Source organism: Vulpes vulpes, chromosome 13 (genome assembly GCF_048418805.1).
Source record: "Vulpes vulpes isolate BD-2025 chromosome 13, VulVul3, whole genome shotgun sequence".
In the NCBI taxonomy this organism is placed as follows: Eukaryota; Metazoa; Chordata; class Mammalia; order Carnivora; family Canidae; genus Vulpes; species Vulpes vulpes.
The window spans coordinates 85393177-85410777 of NC_132792.1; the positions used below are offsets into that span (position 1 = coordinate 85393177).

Below are 17601 nucleotides of genomic sequence, written 5' to 3' on the forward strand. Positions count from 1 at the left end.
TGCGCAGATAGTTCAAGTCCCAGCTTTCATTTCTTCTGGGCCACAGCTGCTGGGGCACAGATAATTGTTTCACCTCAAGACCCATCATGCTGTTCTCCACAGCGGCTGCACAAACAGCACCCCAGGGTTCCAGCATCTCCACGTCCTCACCAATAGATGGTATTTTCCATTTTGGGGGAAAATATTTAGCTTAAAGGTAGAACTGTGGTAATGCTGGGAATAGAGCTTATTCTGTTAGCCAGTCTAGAGAAGGACAGCACTGTTGAGTCAATGGAACATGAAGGCCAGAAGCTTCGGCCCTAAAGTAGTTCTTTCACTCTTTACCAGCATCACCTCTTTATAAACCCCCTACTCTGTTACACACTGACAGGCCGGGTGACACCTCTCTGTCAGGGAGGGAAGCGGGTCCTGGTGATTGGCCACTCCCCCTTTCCCAGGGAGGGGAGAGGGAGAGAGGCCAGGCACATTTTGACTTGTGGGTAACAGTTGCCTCACACCTCCATGCCCGCCATGTTTTCAACCAGAAGTTGCCTTGTCATCAACCCCAGGGCGCTCTTATGGAGAACAGGGAAGCTGTGGCATACCAGGTGCTCACGGTGTACCCCCGGTGAGGTGTGTTAGCAGCTGTTGCCTCTTTACAGGACCTCCCCTTTTCCTCGTTCCCCTGGCTATGGAAAACTATTGCTTGAGCCCTTAGGGGAAGATGGAGGGCATGTGAAACATGAGGTCCCGGAACAGGCTGCCATCTTGAAAGGCTTTATTTCTACTTCATCATTGTCTCATACAGACTCTGAGGGACCATCCTTTGCTTCAGTTTGGTACCCTCCGGACTTTTTGTAGTGCTTTTCCTTAAACAAGAAAATTTTGAGTAAACACTGTATATTGCCAGTTCATCTTTAACAATAATTTAAAAATGCCATTGCTGTTGTATCTCAATGCAAGAGGACAACGATGAAAGTACAGTACGAGGGATTCACAACGTATTACAGTGGGACAGATGACTCACACTTACGCAATGGTAGGACCACAGTAGCAGTATGTACATGCACCCCAGAGCGCTTCGAACCCAAAGACATGCAAGTCGAGTAGAGTACGTGGATTATACAGCAAATTTGGTAAGCCCAGCTGAGGACTCTGTACCTTTGCAAGAATGCTGACGTGTATCCCCTCCAGTAGAGAGGATATCTGTCTTGTCGACTGGCTTCATGGCTTTTTCACTACAAAAAGTTCACTGAATCAGTCTGAAGCATTTCAAAAATTCTTAAAAAACAAGAACACTGACAAAATGAAGTTAACTTAAAACACTCTACTTCAATGTGGGAACAAATCAAACCAAGGCATAACAGTGCAAATTTAACAGAGAGGCAGTCAGTATTGAGAGCAAGGGTGTTCAGAATCTCTTAAAATGTACATCTTTAAAACTTTTATTTTTTAAATTTATATCTTATCTAGCTTTTTTGTTTAATATACTGTGTAAAAAAGATGGAGACAAAAATAGTTTTCTGAGCTATGAAAAAAATTAAGTTATTACAGGCACGTTTACGGTTTCGTTCTAGAAACATCTCAGGTTCACAGGTTGGACATTCAGCAGCTGTGTGTTTTTTAAAAACATTCTTTGACCTTGGGAAAGCTAGATCTTTCCTTGTGGGTGGAGCTTGGTTGATGACAGCGTGGTTATGCAAATTACAGGGAGTCATTCCCTCATAATCCATGCAAACTTGCACTCGTCACAGGTGTGTCTTCTCCCCCGGTGGCTCCTCATCGCCGAGCTCCTCCAAGGAGGCTGGGTCTCCGGGTGACTGAGCCAGTGAGGCAGTGGGGGAATGTGAGGCCCAACGGGACGGAAGGCGACGGTTTGCTGGTCTCTCGGGCCTGGAGAAGCAGGGTTCTAGGGATGGGGCTAGTGCGGAACAAGGTAGTTCCTTCAAAGCCGAGAAAGAGAAAGACAGGGTTATTCAGAACCACAGTTCCTTTGTGGGGGGAAGGGGGTGACTCTCCCCAAACACACTTCTCAACAGACTCCAGTTAAATGCAATGGATTACGGGCAACTTCCCAATGTTAATTTATACTTGCTCCAGGAGAATAACAAAATGGTCAGTGAAAAACTCAAACAGATGATCAGTGACAGAGGAATGAGAAGATAGCAAATTATGATCAAAATATGGCAATGCTGTGAGATGGGTATGTTTACACAAGCATCTTCAGAATTGGGCTAGAGCCTATGGAAGGTGGGGGAAAGCCACAGGCCACCTGGTCATGGTCTGACTTGGCTGACCCCATCCTTCTGGCCCTCCTGAGTGATCTATTAGCTACAGTGACCTGGCCCTAAAAGGCCAGTCTCCCTACCCTTTGGTCTTTGGAGGCCCATGAAGAGACGGATGATTTATCCAGCTGTATTAGCAAAAAGACTCACCTTAAAACGAATTTCCTGCTACTGTTGATTCCAAGTTGACTGACAGTGGGTTAAACAAACTCCCACAACATGAAAAAAAAAAATGCTGCAGGCAGAAATTTTAACTTCGGTCTGGTTTTTAATGACTCTTCCCTGCTGCAGCATTTTAGAAAGTGCCATCAGAGTGTGCTTGTGCTTCTGTTACAGGCATCCTACGCCTTCTGAGAACAGCTAATGCAAGACACGCTCAACTGTGGGGCAGACCACCTATAATACATTTTCCCAGGGCCAATGCTCCTTTTCTGGTGTTAACGAATGTCCAGCTACTTGTCCTTAGTCTGCAGGCTAGGAAACAAGGATGCCCAAACCTGGAGTCTGCTGGTGCACGAAGAGTGGGGGTGGTGGGAGGAAACCCGAGTTCACCGGGCGGAACCCACCTGCCCAGGTGACACTCAAACAAGAAAAAGCTGAGATGGTAAGCCACTGCAATGAAGAATGACAGCGAATACAGGCTCTCAGAGCCCGAAGGGAAGGACATCAGAGGACGGACATAGACGTGACAAGCAAGTGCAGAGGCCAGGATGAGGAGGGTTTAGTCTGGAGAGCAGGGAGTGACAGTGGAGAAGAGACGGTGGGCTGTATCCATGGGCACAGTGAGGACTAAGGAGAAGAGGGGAGGCAGAGCGCCGCCTTGGGGCTTCTGGAAGAGTGATGGAGTGAGGTGGGCCTTGCTTCCCCGTGGGCCCCACGGGAAATGGCATGAACACTGAGATACTTCTAAACATCCCCGGCCTCCTTGTGACGGCAGTTGTAGCAGAGGATGGGGAAACCTTGATTAGCAAAGTGCTAGGCTGGTGGGAACCATGGTAATCAGGAAGACCTCGCCCACAAAGGCCTGAAATAGCTGAAATGCAAACTAGGTGGGGTGAGCTGTCCTCTCCTCACCTCAGCCCTGCTATGCACATGCGTGGAGGTGCATGGTTTAGGACACCTGCTACTGCTTTGTCTTTTTCCATCTCTGCTCCTCCTATTGTCAGATTTGTGTGTTGTTTGTATTGTGTATGTTGCGTAGTATATAAGTGTGTTGTGTATGTGTGGCATCATGTTGTGTACAAGTATGTGCCTTGTATGAGGATGTTATGTGTGCATCGTGGGTCATTTTGTGCATGAGTATCATGTGCTGCATTTGCTATGTATGAGTGTGTGGTGTGTGCCAGGTGTGCTGAATACTGAGATGGCTGCTATCATGGGTTTTTTCCAACACCGCCGCAGCCCACTGCCACCTGGCTGATACTGAACCAGAACGGGCTTTTGATAAGACAGCGTGGTGCCACTTCTTCATCACGTGAACCCCTATAGGGAGAAATGTGTGACCGGGTTCAAGAATGGACTCTTTCTTTAGTAACACACCAGTACATACATGCAAACGGTCCTGTCCTTCCCTGAGAAGCCACTGCAATCGGCTGTGTGGCCATTTTATCTTGAGAGCAACTTTTTAGTCTTTGAGAGCCAACTGCATTTTTGTATTTAACACTCTGAGTTAAGACTAGTGGGTGAGGTGGGTGGGTTACTAATTCGTGATCAGACATAAAACTGGTATTTTTTTCACATGCCTCGATTCAGGCTCAGATGGCAATTCTGTGAGACTATTTTTTGGAGCAAGGGATGGCTTTGTTGTTGATTCATCCAACAAATATTTATTGAGCACTTACTACATCACCTATGGTGATCACTTCGAAGGACAAGATACATTTGGATTTATTCCTTCTGGTGCCGTTGTTGAAAGAGAGAGAAAAGCCTCATCGAATTATGGTCACATCTCATTATAGCATCTAGTAGTGTATGTGTGCCTCCAGGATACCAGCGAGCAGGGGCAGGCCAACTGGGAACACATTCGGCTCACAGATCCCCACCGACCAGGCCTCTCTGCCAGAGACAGTCCCTTCTCCAGCCAATATACTTTTACTCCTATGAGAGCAGAGAGTGGAAATCTCAGCAGGATTTCTTCGGTACTCTGTGCAGCCACTGGGAATGTCTAGGCCTGCCCATCTGTCCCTGAATGTGGACTGTAGGCCAGTGCAGGTGGTGGGCTCTATGGTCAGGGCAGATCTACCTGGCACGATTCAGCCTTGTTTCTGAGGCTGAATCGTGGCATTTCTGACGCCAACCAACCCCAGGTTACACAGATGACCTTTCCAGACAGTGTGCAAAGAAGGTAGAAAGCACTTACGGCGTGAGGCCGGCAGGGCTAGAGTTCCCAGGGGGCAGTTAGTAAGACAGTTTGGTTCTGGACAGAACAGACAGAGAAAGAAAAGAAAAGCAAGTAGGTTGGAAAGTACTTTTTAAACAAGAAGAACAGTAAAGGTTTAAAGTCAACAAGCCTGGTGGTAGTTCCAAGGACAGCTATCAGGAGAAACATGGGGCCTGCAGAAACGGGCAGGTGCACCCCGGGTACGCAGGCCTCCCTCTGCATGGGTCCAGGTGGTTTGGAGCATGGAAGGACCCTCACTGCAGAACAACATCCGATCTCTCCCCTCAGCTTTCTGTTCTTCCCTCATTGGCCCTTTAGCACTTAACATTTCAGAAACCCTTTGGTGTGCATAGAGATGGAAGTCACATGACTGTTGTATTTGAAACAGGATTAAATGGTCTGTTTTTGTCACAATGATCACATGGTTACTGCTCACACTAAAAGTTTCCCCTTGTATTTTCCACTAGACACAGGAGGGAAGAATAGCACTGCATTTCCAGATTATTCTTGCCCTTCACACCATAACTCATCTCTTAGCTTCTCTGCATGATAGAACTGGTGCTACAGCATCAAGAGAAAAAAAGAGGATAAATATAGTCATGGGACAGGAGAAAAGACAAGGGAGATTTCCCGCCATGCCCCCAGCCAGGGAGGCCCATGTCCAGGCATCCAGGGAACATTTAGGGAAGGGCCCACTGCGGGGTGCTCAGGGCAGGTTGGACAATCAGCACAAGTCCTGGTGATTTTGGAATGAAAACCCAGAACTACTTATTACATAATTTAGGGGATGATGGGAAGGGATTGCCAATGGGCCTATTACAGGAAGTCAATTTCGATAGGAACAATTTCACTGGAATCTAGAACAAGCAAAATACCAACAGAAAAGGAAACAGGAGCCCATAGTATTTAATCTCTGCCAGTGAGTGCTCCAGGCAGGTACTGAATTCCCCGAATTGGCCGATCATCTCTTTGGTAGCAAACACACCCAGTGAGAAGATAATTTAAACAGACATTTTACAGAGAGGACCAAAGTGGCAGGGGGATGGGCATAGGTCCGTACTGATAAATTCGTTTTCATGCCTTAGAGCTGTGCTTTAGCCATTAAGCGGCTGTCTTTCTATTATCATAGATTGCTTGGAGCATTCACTGTAACTCAAAGCCCTTTTTGGTTCCTAAACATTAATTTCTCTTTAGTTTTTAATATTAATGGACATCACAGACCAGCCAGTTAATGCTTTGGGCCAGAGCCCTGATTCCTCCAGAGCCCTAAGGAGGTAGGGCATTCACACAAATAAGCCCTCTGCAGAATTAAGTCACTTACCTGAGACCCCTGGAGGGTTGGGGGTAAAAGCAGCCTGCAGAAGACACCTGAGAACACTTAATCACGGTTTGTTCTTCTCAGAGCACGTAAACAACTTTATCACAAAGACTCATGTTCGGAACAGGGCCAATGTACCATCGATATTAGGTTGAATGAAATGGCAATTGCCATTTCTGTAGGTCACGGGTAATTTCACGTGGTTTGACCTCCTTCAGATTTAAACTCTACATTGTCAGTTGACTCCAACTTGATAGGTTAGACTGGGGGCTATTGTTTCCCCTCAACCCCCACCCCGGGGGAAATGTGGGTCTGGAGGTAACACAGGAAACACGCACCTGCCTCATCTCCTCACCTGTGAAGCCAGGGCTACCTGGGCCATGGTGGGAGAGCAGGGGGGCGGCCCTGGGAGCCTATTTCTCTCCTCTCCGACCCTTGCCATCTCAGAGCTGCCTCGCCTGGGGAATGGTTACGGATATATCTGGGTGTGGAGTCTGTTCCTCCGGGCTAGTGGTGAATCAGCCTCACCCTCAAGTCTACATGCGGGATCACAGTGTCTGCCGAGGGCAGGGAACATGTGCTGCTTCACTGCACCAGGCCCGCAGCCCCACCCTCTCATTCCCAGCATTACTGTCAGGATTTGTTTTGTTTCGCTCATTCTTGAAGTGGAAATGAGGATTGTTTTTAATGTGGCGTGGTATGGACATACGGCATGTGGATATGCATTAGAACAACATTCAAGGTTGACCCATTGGTGAATAATGTTAAGGGGGATGTAATAATATCGCAGGGTAATAGCAGGTGACGGGATGTGTGGTCATATAGACTGTGATAATATGACAGATGTAAGGGCGATAATAACAATAACCACATCGTATGAAGGCAGGAATTTGATCTTATCCATCTGTCTCACCTGGTTTTATTGCCAGGGAGATTCGTGGTCGTAGAGGGCATGGGATTTGTGAGACAGAGGGCTGCTATTCTGTACTGACGCCAGCACTGGAATCCAGACATTCTTGTACGTTCCTGATGAAGCACGTTCTAGTGTCCACACTATTACACCCTCTCCGGCACACCTCTTGTGTTGTCCTGGATAAAGATCTGGAGCACGCAGAGAACCCTGATGTGACTCTCACACACTTCACACACACACATTTCTAGGACACAAATTCACACAGAAAGAGGGCAAATTATAACCCCAAGTGAAAAGCCCAGATAGACAGACGAGCACCATCAGCTAGATCAGACAAGAGAACCTGAACCAAACCCTGAGCTACATCTTCAAGGAAAGATCACTGAGGACAATAATAGGAACTTTTCTTTAGGAGCAGCTTGGGGCTTATGTTTCAGCCTATTCCATTCTCCCATAAACCCTGTATCTTCCCAGCTCACAAGAACCTATTCCTGAAACCAGATGACCTAGCAAAACCCCAGGTTTACATGTGTTTTCCTGACATTTGAACAGAAGAGCCAGTGAGGGACGGTTGGAATACTCAGCCTTATTACCTCGATGGACCCTGGTTCAGCTTTGATGGTTTCTCCCATGTGGCTGTCACTGTTAAGACTTGGGGGCCCGTGGGGGGCCTGCCTCCTCTCCTCCTTTAAGGCATGCTCCAACAGCTTCTTGTTGAGGATCCGGGCTACGTTCTCAGTGAACGTGTAACCAGGGGGAGCGGATAAGTCCTGCCTCAAGGGCGTGCCCTCTCCCCCTTCCTCCCTCCAAGTCTCTGAGCCAGCCCCGATGGGGCTGGGGGACCGTCCCCGGGAACTGGAGCCCGTTTCCTGGCCTGGGCCCAGCTCGGGCCGGGGTTCTGCTGAGCGAGATCGGCTCCCGGCCCGAGTCCCCTTCTGGAAGGGGTCCTGCACCACGGGGCTGTGGTCGATGATGTTGAAGAGGCTGGAGAGGCCATCGTTGATGGCGGTGTGCACCGGGCTCTCCCTCGTGGTGGTGGAACGGGCCCAGGCGGACTCGCTGCACCCCTTTGGGGCCAGCCCCAGGGAGGTCCTGCTGTTGGGCGGCTCAGCTTTGGGGAGGGGCTTCCTCTGCAGCTTGGGAGACCCGTACTTGGGGGAGCAGCACGTGCGTTCGAACTTGGCCTGCACCTTCTCGATGGCGGGGGCCATCTGCCGGCTCCGAAGGCCACGGGAAGGAGATGACGCGGGTGTGGCCCCGCCCCCGGCCTTGGGTGTGAGACACTTGTGGGGGCTGCTGGTGACGGCGCTGCCACGCAGGGCTTCGGTCTGCAGGCCAATGGTGATGGTCTGGACGGTCTGTGTTCCCGTCGTCCGGGACCCATTGGTCTGGCAGGCCATGTCCTTGAGTGGAGGCTTGGGGGGGCCAGAGCAGATGGCGTTCCTGACCGAGAAGGCCACCTCCTTCATGTCATCACTCATGTTCTTGGACATCTGCAGGCCGTGCAGCGAGGAGGCAAAACCCAGGGGGGCGCAGAGGGCACTTTCGAGGGGGCGCAGTCCTCCCTCCACATAGTCTCGGGGGTGCCTGGAGGGGGCGCAAGGCCACCTGCTGAGCACATGTTCTGAGGGACCCCCTTTTGTGTCTCCAGTGCCCCCCCTGGCTCTGCTAGTTGGAAACGGGCACTCGGGCTCAGCCCGGCCCTTGCCCTCACTGCCCGCCACCACGATGCCATCCATCCTGCGGACCGCGGGTGGGCTGTGCAGCACCCGCACCCCGGCCTGCTCCGTGCACATGGGGCTCCGAAGGGGCTGCTTCTGGCAGTGCTCTGGGCTGGTCATGGTGTCCGTAGTCATGGTGACACTTGTGGTGAGGTACCAGGAGGAGTCAGGGAAAGGCTCTGCACCAGCCTCGCTCCCTGCCCGCCCCCCCTCGGTCCTGTCTGCCCAGGGCTCCGGGGGCCTCTCATCCCAGTTCTTGCTGTTGAACTCCTCGATGTACTTCAGATCATCAGGAGACAGGGGCGGAGTGATGTCCTCCTTGCTGCTGGTGGCGGGGACGCCCTTCTCCGGCAGGAAGGGAGAAACGTCCATCAGACGCTGGAACTCAGACATGGAGGACACAGACACAGCCCTGGGGAAGGTGGGGGAGAAAAGGGTGTCAGCTGCCTGCCAGCCGGGCAGCCTGCTGACCTGCCACCCCGCACCCCCGACCCAGCGTGGCACGCATGTGCTGCCCAAGGGACAGGTGCCTGTTGTGTGTCAGTCTCCATGCAGGCCAGCGGGAACACTTTCTGGCTCCTTGATGTTCTCTACTCTTGAGCTGCCCTGTGGATGTTTGACGAACTTTTAACAGCTCTGGAATTGTTCCAGGAGCCTTATATTTGTCAGAATGGAATACAGGCAGCCCTCAAATGTTATGGGAACAAGCTGGAGGCTGAGCTCTGGGGTGGTTAGTGTTCAGCTCCAAACCCACTTTGGAATGGTTTCATTTTGGCCTGTGGATGCTCCAGAGGAAGGAGGACATCTGGCTGATGAATGCCCTCAAATCCTAACCTACTAGGAGTTTCCTGAGTTCCAGGTATTGTGGCAGATGCTCGCACTGCTGACAGGAAAGCAGCCCTGTCCTGATCCAAACCCAGCTAATGGTATATGCAGGGGGGTGGGCACCACAACATCACAGCTATAATCTGACGTCCTGTTCGCCCACTGGCCTCATCATCTATTGGATGAACTTCTAAGGAAGTACAGTTGACCCCTGAACAATACGGGGGTTAGGGCATCTGACCCCCATGTAGTCGAAAATCCATGTATAATTTTTGACTCCCCCCAACTTAACTACTAAGAGCCAACTGTTGAACAGAAGCCTTATTGATCTATAAACAGATTATGAACACATATTTTGTATATGTATTAAATACTGTATTCTTAAAATAAGTTAACGGAAGAAAATGTTAATAAGAAAACCATAAGGAGGGGCACCTGGATGGCTCAGTTGGTTAAGTGTCTGCCTTCAGCTCAGGTCATGATCCCGGGGTCCTGGGACTGAGCCCCATGTTGGGCTTCCTGCTCAATAGGGAGTCTGCTTCTCCCTATTCCTCTGCCCTTCCTCCCCATCCCCACTCATGCTCTTTCTCTCAAATAAAAAATTAAATCTTAAAAAAAAGAGAAAACCATAAGGAAGACAATATACATTTATAGTACTATATTAACTGGAAAAAAATCCATATCTAAGTGGACCCATGTAGTTCAATCCATGTTGTTCAGGGGTCAACTGTACTAACTAACCTCCAGAGACCAAACAGAAGATGTGAAGCAAAGGAGGGAAGCGGAAGGTGTGACAGGTGGGCACTAATTTCCAAACACCACTTCCAACAGAAACTCCGTCTGGCCCGGCTGAAATCCACCAGCAGGGCCCAGTTCTTCCCTTCCTTCTGCTTCCCTCCTTTACAGCCAAAGCCTGTTTTTTTTTGTTCTTGCTCTTCCTGAATTCCTGGATAAGAGGAAGATGCCTGCAGACACACACATATACCATGTGGGGGTGAAGATAGGTAAGCTAAAGGAACAGCCAGTTTGGGGTAAGTGCTCCCTGATGGATGTGCATTTGGAAGTAGATTCCTCAATATTAGTGCTTTCACTGAATATATTTCTATTTGGTATGAATTTCCTGACTACCTCCTATAGGCCAGGGCGGGCACCCTAGAGGGTCCAGGATTCTGCAATGCTGAGACAGGAGCTGGCTGGAGCACCCAGGCAGCCTGTCAAGCCCCCCAGGGCAAAGCAGTGGCGGCCAGGAAGGCTTGGGGCTGGCCCTGCCTGTGAGCTTGGACCTGGGCCCTCTGGCTGGGGTGGAGGGGAGGCACCCAGACTGTCTCTGCCACTACACCACTTTTTCATAGGACATCTTGCTATCTGCACACCCCCAAACAAGTTTAAACACCTAGGGTTTTGTTTTTGTTTTTTTTTTAAGATTTTATTTATTTATTCATAGACACACACAGAGAGAGAGAGAGGCAGAGACACAGGTAGAGGGAGAAGCAGGCAGGGAGGGAGCCCAATGCGGGACTCAATCCCGGGTCTCCAGGATCCCACCCCAGGCTGCAGGCAGCACCAAACTGCTGCACCACGGGGGCTGCCCACACCTAGAGTTTCAGATCAGCACAAGTGCTGCCAGAAGGGTCCCAGACAGACAGTACATGGGCCGCTCCACTGCATGAACCACTAGCAGTGCTGAGGCCAGGACTGGGGTCTGTGTACCACATGGACTGGCCCACAGAAGTGGCAAAAAGCTCTGGGTGCCTCTGCCCTCACCCTGGGGACACATGCTCTTGTGGACACCACTCTGGCATAAAAGAGGGCAGACTACGGATCCTAGTGGGCCTTCTAGCTTGTTATTTCTCAAGAGAGGCAAAAGCGAGTGGTATTTTTTTGTTAGAAACCATCTACAAACTCTCCCACGGCCTGATGAATAACGGTAAGCTGGCTCCCAACTAGCACTGAAAATAAAAAGAAATAGAAGGAACAGGTCAATTTATCACTAGGTATTAAGCTTTCCGGCAAGTGTGATTTCTCTTCTTGCCTCTGGGGCCAAGTCCAGGGGTTGCTGAATTACTAATGAGCTTCAGAATGCTGTTCACTGGGGGCTGGAAGTGCTCTATGGGTACCGAAACCCCAACCCTGTCTACGTTCCTTGGATACTGCTTGTCTAAGCCCCATTTCTGCCTCCAGGGCTTGGATGGATTTTGTGGAACAGAGGCGATGTGGGCAGAAAAAGGGGACACATCAGCCTTAGCAGTGGCCAAACCTAAGATACAAAACCAGGACACATCTGAAATGTGTGCCATTGTGTGAAGGTACAAGGAAGAAAGCATGGAGGGAAGACAGGAAACTTCTTGAAGCAAGAAGGAGAAGGGGATGGTGGGGATGACACACATGTACCCCTCTCACCTCAGACATTCTGATATCTAAGTTTTAATAATATTTCTGATATTGTGATGTTTGAGTTTTCATTTCAGTTTAACTTTTCTAAGTATGGATGACTTTTGAAATTAATAGTAGCAATTAAGATAAAAATAAGAGGAGAGCCTGTCTGGCTCAGTCAGTGGAACGTATGACTCTTGATCTCGGGGTTGTGAGTTCGAACCCCACGTTGGGTGTAGAGATTACTAAAAAAATAAACTTAAAAAAAAAAAGATAAAAAATCAGAGCTAGTATACCCGGAAGAGCTCTGTGAAGATAGTTAAACTCTGTTGACTGTGTCAGGCATTGCTTTGTTTTATGTGTAGTAACACATTTAAGCTGTACAGCAATTTAAATGCCTTCTGTCTACAGATGAGGAAACTGAGGCACAAGGTAGTTAGTTACCCAGCTCACCTCAGGGCATATGGCTAGCGAGAGGCAGAAGTGCATTTGAAACCAGGCTCTAGTTCTCGAATGCAGCCTTGGATGGTCTGAGAAAGACCAGTCAAGGCAGAGCCTGAAGGACAGAAACGCACCACACGCATTTGGGATGGTTGTGAATGAACCTGATACAGGGCAACATGGGGAGGAGACAGTGATTCATGGACTTGAAGTTCCTAGGAAAACCAGGGATGAGGAGATCTGGAAACAGTCAATTGCCCTGAGAAGAAGTTTCCTGGGGTGGAAACAGCATGTGTTCCTCTATAAAGAAGCATGTGTGTGAGGGTGGGGTGTGTGCGTGGGGGGTTGTGTATGGGAAATCTTTGTACTTTCCACTCAGTTGTATATTTTTAATGTTTAAATGCAAACAAATCTGTTTAGATGTGTCTTTTCAGATACATCCTATCATATATATTTTGGGTCATATGTGACAACCAGTATCACCAGCATCACTCACTTTGAATTTATTTGTGGTTTACTGCCGGGAAATATTTTAATAAATCCTCCTGGCAGAGCTTTAAATGCACAGTATATGAAATGTCTCATGGCATATCAAGTGGGAGTCTTTCCAGACCAAATGAGACGAGAGGGGTTTCTGTGGACTTTTCAGAAACCACTGAACACAACATTCTTTTATACACACAATCCACAGTTGTAACTGTCCTCACCATGACACTACCGCCCACACCAGTGCAGCTAGTCTCTGGCCTTTCTTGCTAATAATAGAAAATTCTATATTTACGAAATCAATCATAATAAAGCCACTACTTATTTAGAAGTGTTACTTTAAGTCCTTTTGAAGACAGTCTGCAGTGACAGGATAGAATTTTAAGACCAAGAGGTTTTAATTTCAGTAGCCTACTACTGTTTTCGTTACTCTTACTTACCTTTGAAGATTTCCCTTGTGATTTTCTTCTTCCTAAAAAGAAGAAATAAGATCGTCTGAATCTGTTCATATTGGTTGTCAGGCAGCTTCAACGTGCTAAGTGATTTGTTTTGCTCTTCTGCCATAGGAAAATACCATTTAGAATATACACTGAGGCCAAGTGTTGGTTGGGAATGCTCCTGACCCCCAGCTCTTTGAACTATAATAATAAAACGAGGACCTGCAGTGTGAGGAGGGACTGGAGTTCCTGCCGTCCAGGAAGGAGCCCATGTGAGTGAGAAAAACTGGCTATATACTTCATCATGAAGGAGGTGGCTCTCCCGTGCTTTCTCAAAGGACGCTAGTATATGAATTTCAAGGTTGGCTGTTGTAATGACACATACGTGTGTGTGTGTGTGTATGTGTGTGTGTGTGTGTGTGTGTGCGTATGTGTAAGAAAGAGAGAGACAGAGACAGAGAGGAGGAGGTGGGGAAAAGGAAGATGTGGCTCCCCATAGAGGAAGTTAGGTGGCTGGGTCCCTTGGTCTAAGCCTCACTGTAGAAGTCGATGCAACCGCCTTTGGCTTCAGCATATTCTCGGTTGTGAGCATTGCCATTTGGAATCAGAGGCGAGCTTATAATGACTTACTGACTTTTGCTCAGGACCCCAGTCACTGTGGACTGGGACCAGGGCAGGCTCCCAACCTGCTTCCTCTCTGCTGTGCAACTGCACCATGGGAGTTGCCAATAGATCAAACAGGGTGGCGCACTGGTGATGTCATGCCACCTGGCCATATACTGCGGAGAAGGCACCTTACCTCATGGACATCTGGCTGAAGTCTAGCTGCCCCACATTTCAACACTACTTCGCATGAACTCTTAGAAGTCTGTCTCTGGACTGGCTTAGGGACAGGTACCGCAACGGTTAAACCGACTTACACGTAACGATTCATAAAATCCAACCCGGTTTTAAAACCCAGTTGTAGAAGGGGAATCACTAGAAAAACCTGACATTGTGCCATGGAAATTTCAGCCCAGAGCTTACTTAGCTCACTGATTTGTTGATCTAATTTTTGTATGGCTTCTAAGTGTTGGGATTTGTTCCCCCCTTCTTTGCACAGTATAAGAATTTATAGCATGTCATTGTTTAGTAATACTATTTCCAGACATGAGGTACTTTCCTTAGAACAGATTCCTTTTTTGTTACCAGCAAGTTGTTTAGAATCAGAAGGCTGCTATGATTTAAAGAGAGGTTGAAGACCTATACTCCTGAGAATAAACTGTCTCCTCCTGTGTGTTTCATTGGACCAGCTCATGTATGAGACCTTTTGTTTACGCAGGACACAGTTCTATGTCTCCAAACTCTCCAAACCTGAAACATGGTGGTAGAGGGAACTGCCTGCAGCACTCACTAGGAGCTTGGGGTCAGGGCCACCAAGCAGAACTCTTGGCACCATGAAGTTTTCATGCTTACTCAGCCCAGAGGCTGCGATTTGCAAATCCCAGGCCTGCCGGCCACACGGACAGGTTTCCTGACAACCCCCTTGGTCCTGCAGCAGTTAACTGGACCCCAAATCCCAGGCCGACCTGGGGGAGGCAGTTTCTGAACTCCCGCTGGGGCCCTCGGGCTGGAGGCTCCTCTGGCTCATCATCTAGAGACAAGGCGTCCAAGTAGAGGTTTTCCCGTGCTGAACATCTGTCTGATTCCTTCAGCTTGGACAGCGGCCGGTCTTCGAATGGGGTGGAGTCGGTGTCTGCACAGGACCACATCCCCAAGGGACGGGGCATTCGGGGGCTTCCTGGATGGGCAAAGGGGCGGATGGTGCCTTCTTTTTGATCACAGAGGAAACTGCCACTTCTCCGGGGACTGTTTTCTTTCTGCAACTTCAGGGTTTAAAAAATGAAAACAATTAGCCTCACTTTTCTGTATGTGGCTCTCCCTAAGACCACTGCTCCGCCATGATCTGCACTATGCTTGGGTCCATCGGAAAGACTGTGAGAAGCAAATGTTCTTAAAGTTCTGGCCTTAATTTCAAAAGTAATACAACATTACAGATGCTTTTATTAAAAAAAAATAAAATCACAATTTTATCTGGACTGTAAAATCTACATTAATCACACACACAAGCCAATTCCTGCTGAGTAGAATATATATATTACTATATACAACGTGGCGTACTGTCCACGGGACATTATACATTTATTTTTAAAAAACTGAACATTGTTAAATGACATATTTAGAGCTCTCTTTTATACTTTCAGAACTTAAGGAAAACCATTGGCGATAGCAAACTTCTGAGGGTGAATCTGATTTTCCTCACCAGCAGAGTTTCCTCCTTAGGTCACTATTATTTCCAAGTCCTTTGGAATGAGTCCTGCATATAATCCAAGGGATTGAACTGGGTTGTAACCATAGGGTGTCAGAAACAATTTCTAACTTTGCTTGAGAGGGTTAATTAAACCTTAGTTATCAAGTTAATTCAAGATCTGGTCTGACTTAAAAACAAAAAATAAGCTGCATACTTTAGAGCTAAACCTTTTTTTTTTTTTTTGCCTGACTTGGAAAATTCAGGAAGCAACAGTGGGCAAAACACAGGACCCTCTGGGATTTGGAAGGCCTGAGTTGGAGCCATTGTCCTGTGGCTTGCCGGCTTGCTAGCAGATGTGAAGTTCCCAGCTGTCCCCAGCTCAGTGTTTTCATCTGTAAAATGGGGACAGATGCCTGTTGTGCAGGAGCCACTGGCCAGACAAGTCCAGCCAGGTGCACTATTTGTCCATGAGACCCCTGCTCACCCTCCCTGGGGTCGGTGTGCAATACACGCCTTGCTGATTTACAGCTCTAGAACAAATCATGTGGAGCCACTTAGGAAGGGAGCCAGTGTGAAATCACAGGGACAGGCAGGATATGATGAGTAGGGCGGATGCTTACTCCCTAAAGAAGCTGTAATGGACTGCTTTCCCTGGACTCTCCAGACTTTTCCTCACTGCCTTCCTTTTGAAACATGCACAGAAAACACAGTGGAGGGCTGAGGAGAGTTCCACCTGGGTGTCTCCACTGGGGTTGTTACTGGGTGACATGCTCTCACACTCCACCACATCAGCTGCCCTTCTGACTAAGAAAACTATCTGAAGGGTGAAAGTGACACCCTGGATTTGCTGAAGAAAGATTTTCAGTCCTTAAGGGTTCTACAACTCCATTGGAAGCATTAATTTATTTCTTAGCCAAGCATCTTTCACAGAATACACCTGTAGGTCTCAAGGGATGCCTTCATCCATGGGCTGGAAGTGAGAGTGGCATGTGCATCAGCAGGAACCAAGCCACGTGAAATAATGGAGACAAAGGACTTTCACTCATTTTTAGTAATTTCTGAGACGGTGGATTATTTGAGAAAGACGGAGATTCAAGTGGCCAGAGCCTAAACGTTAGCCTCTGAGGTGGGGTCACCATCGAATTAGGGAATAAGCTGACCACTCTGGGTTTCAGCTTGGCCCCTCTGATCTCTCCTGTCCCTCAACCCCAAGACACAGTTCTTCCTAGTTCTCTTCAAGATGCTAAACTGTTTTCTTTAAAACACAAACAAAACCCAACAACAAAAAGGGAAAGCTTTTTATTATGTTCATCTAACGTATGCCAGCACAATTTAGTTTCAACACATGATCATCTCTAAGCTATTCTGGGCAAGGAATTAAAATGCAAGAGTCACACTCGGAGCTGCAAATGCACACCGAGGGTGTGTGTGAAGAGGAGGAAAGAATGACTAAGGAGGAGGGCTTTGAACGAGCACACTTTAGCTCGGCACAGTGGGAATTCAAAAATAAATGCAGGCAGCCAGGAGCAAAACACACTAAAGCTGGTCAGTGTTAGGTTTCCTGAAAACGAACTGGAATGGGTATCTGCTGCTGAGATGCCTCTGGGATGTTGTAATAGAATAATGGGTCCTTAAAAGGATAGGGTTTCCTAGGAGAGTCATTTCAGACCAGCCATCAGCACCTACTGTATTTCGAATCCTGCAGTAGAACAACTTTTACTGCAAATAGAAAAAGAAAAGACTTGCATTTCAAATAATACAGGAAATGATAAACCCTCAACAGTGTCACCTTACCCACCCTTCTCCTTGCTGGTCAAAGGAAAAAAAGGTCACCTTGTGGACAGGTTTTAAAAGAATGGCCTTTCAGGTTGTAGAGGCAGCTGATTTAAGGAAGTTGCTGGAAGGAGGCTGGAATGACACATGGTCTTTAGTATGGCGGCGAGTCCTAGATCATCTGCATGTTAACTGGGAATTTAATTCTAAGGAGAAATGTAGTGTGACTCCATAAAAGGTAACTATCGCCCAATCAAATTTGGACTGGGACAAGAGATGCTGATAAGATAGATGACATGTGTTAAGTGACCTTAACCGCATTCCCATAGTCATCCGTCATATAAAATGCCTCATGTGGTACAGAAATTATGTAGGAATTT

The 17601-nt window shown here is 48.0% G+C and overlaps 1 protein-coding gene across 25 annotated transcripts in view; it reads right to left on the reverse strand.

Annotated features, from left to right (window-relative positions):
- Positions 1-740: 740 nt before the first annotated feature.
- The window catches only part of MTCL1 (microtubule crosslinking factor 1), a 128394-nt gene continuing 111533 nt past the window's right edge, over positions 741-17601 (reverse strand). For 11 of the 25 annotated variants that reach the window (XM_072734908.1, XM_072734904.1, XM_072734901.1 and 8 more), the window contains 4 exons: positions 14727-15023; positions 13162-13193; positions 7469-9008; positions 741-1922 (listed from right to left, as the gene is read on the reverse strand). In XM_072734908.1, the coding sequence (XP_072591009.1) occupies positions 1728-1922; positions 7469-9008; positions 13162-13193; positions 14727-15023 (2064 nt within the window). In that variant the 3' untranslated portion in view covers positions 741-1727. Of the gene's footprint in view, positions 1923-4623; positions 4681-6875; positions 7064-7468; positions 9009-13161; positions 13194-14726; positions 15024-17601 lie in introns of all 25 variants that reach the window. The other 14 variants (XM_026005942.2, XM_072734906.1, XM_026005941.2 and 11 more) reach the window with 3 other exon arrangements.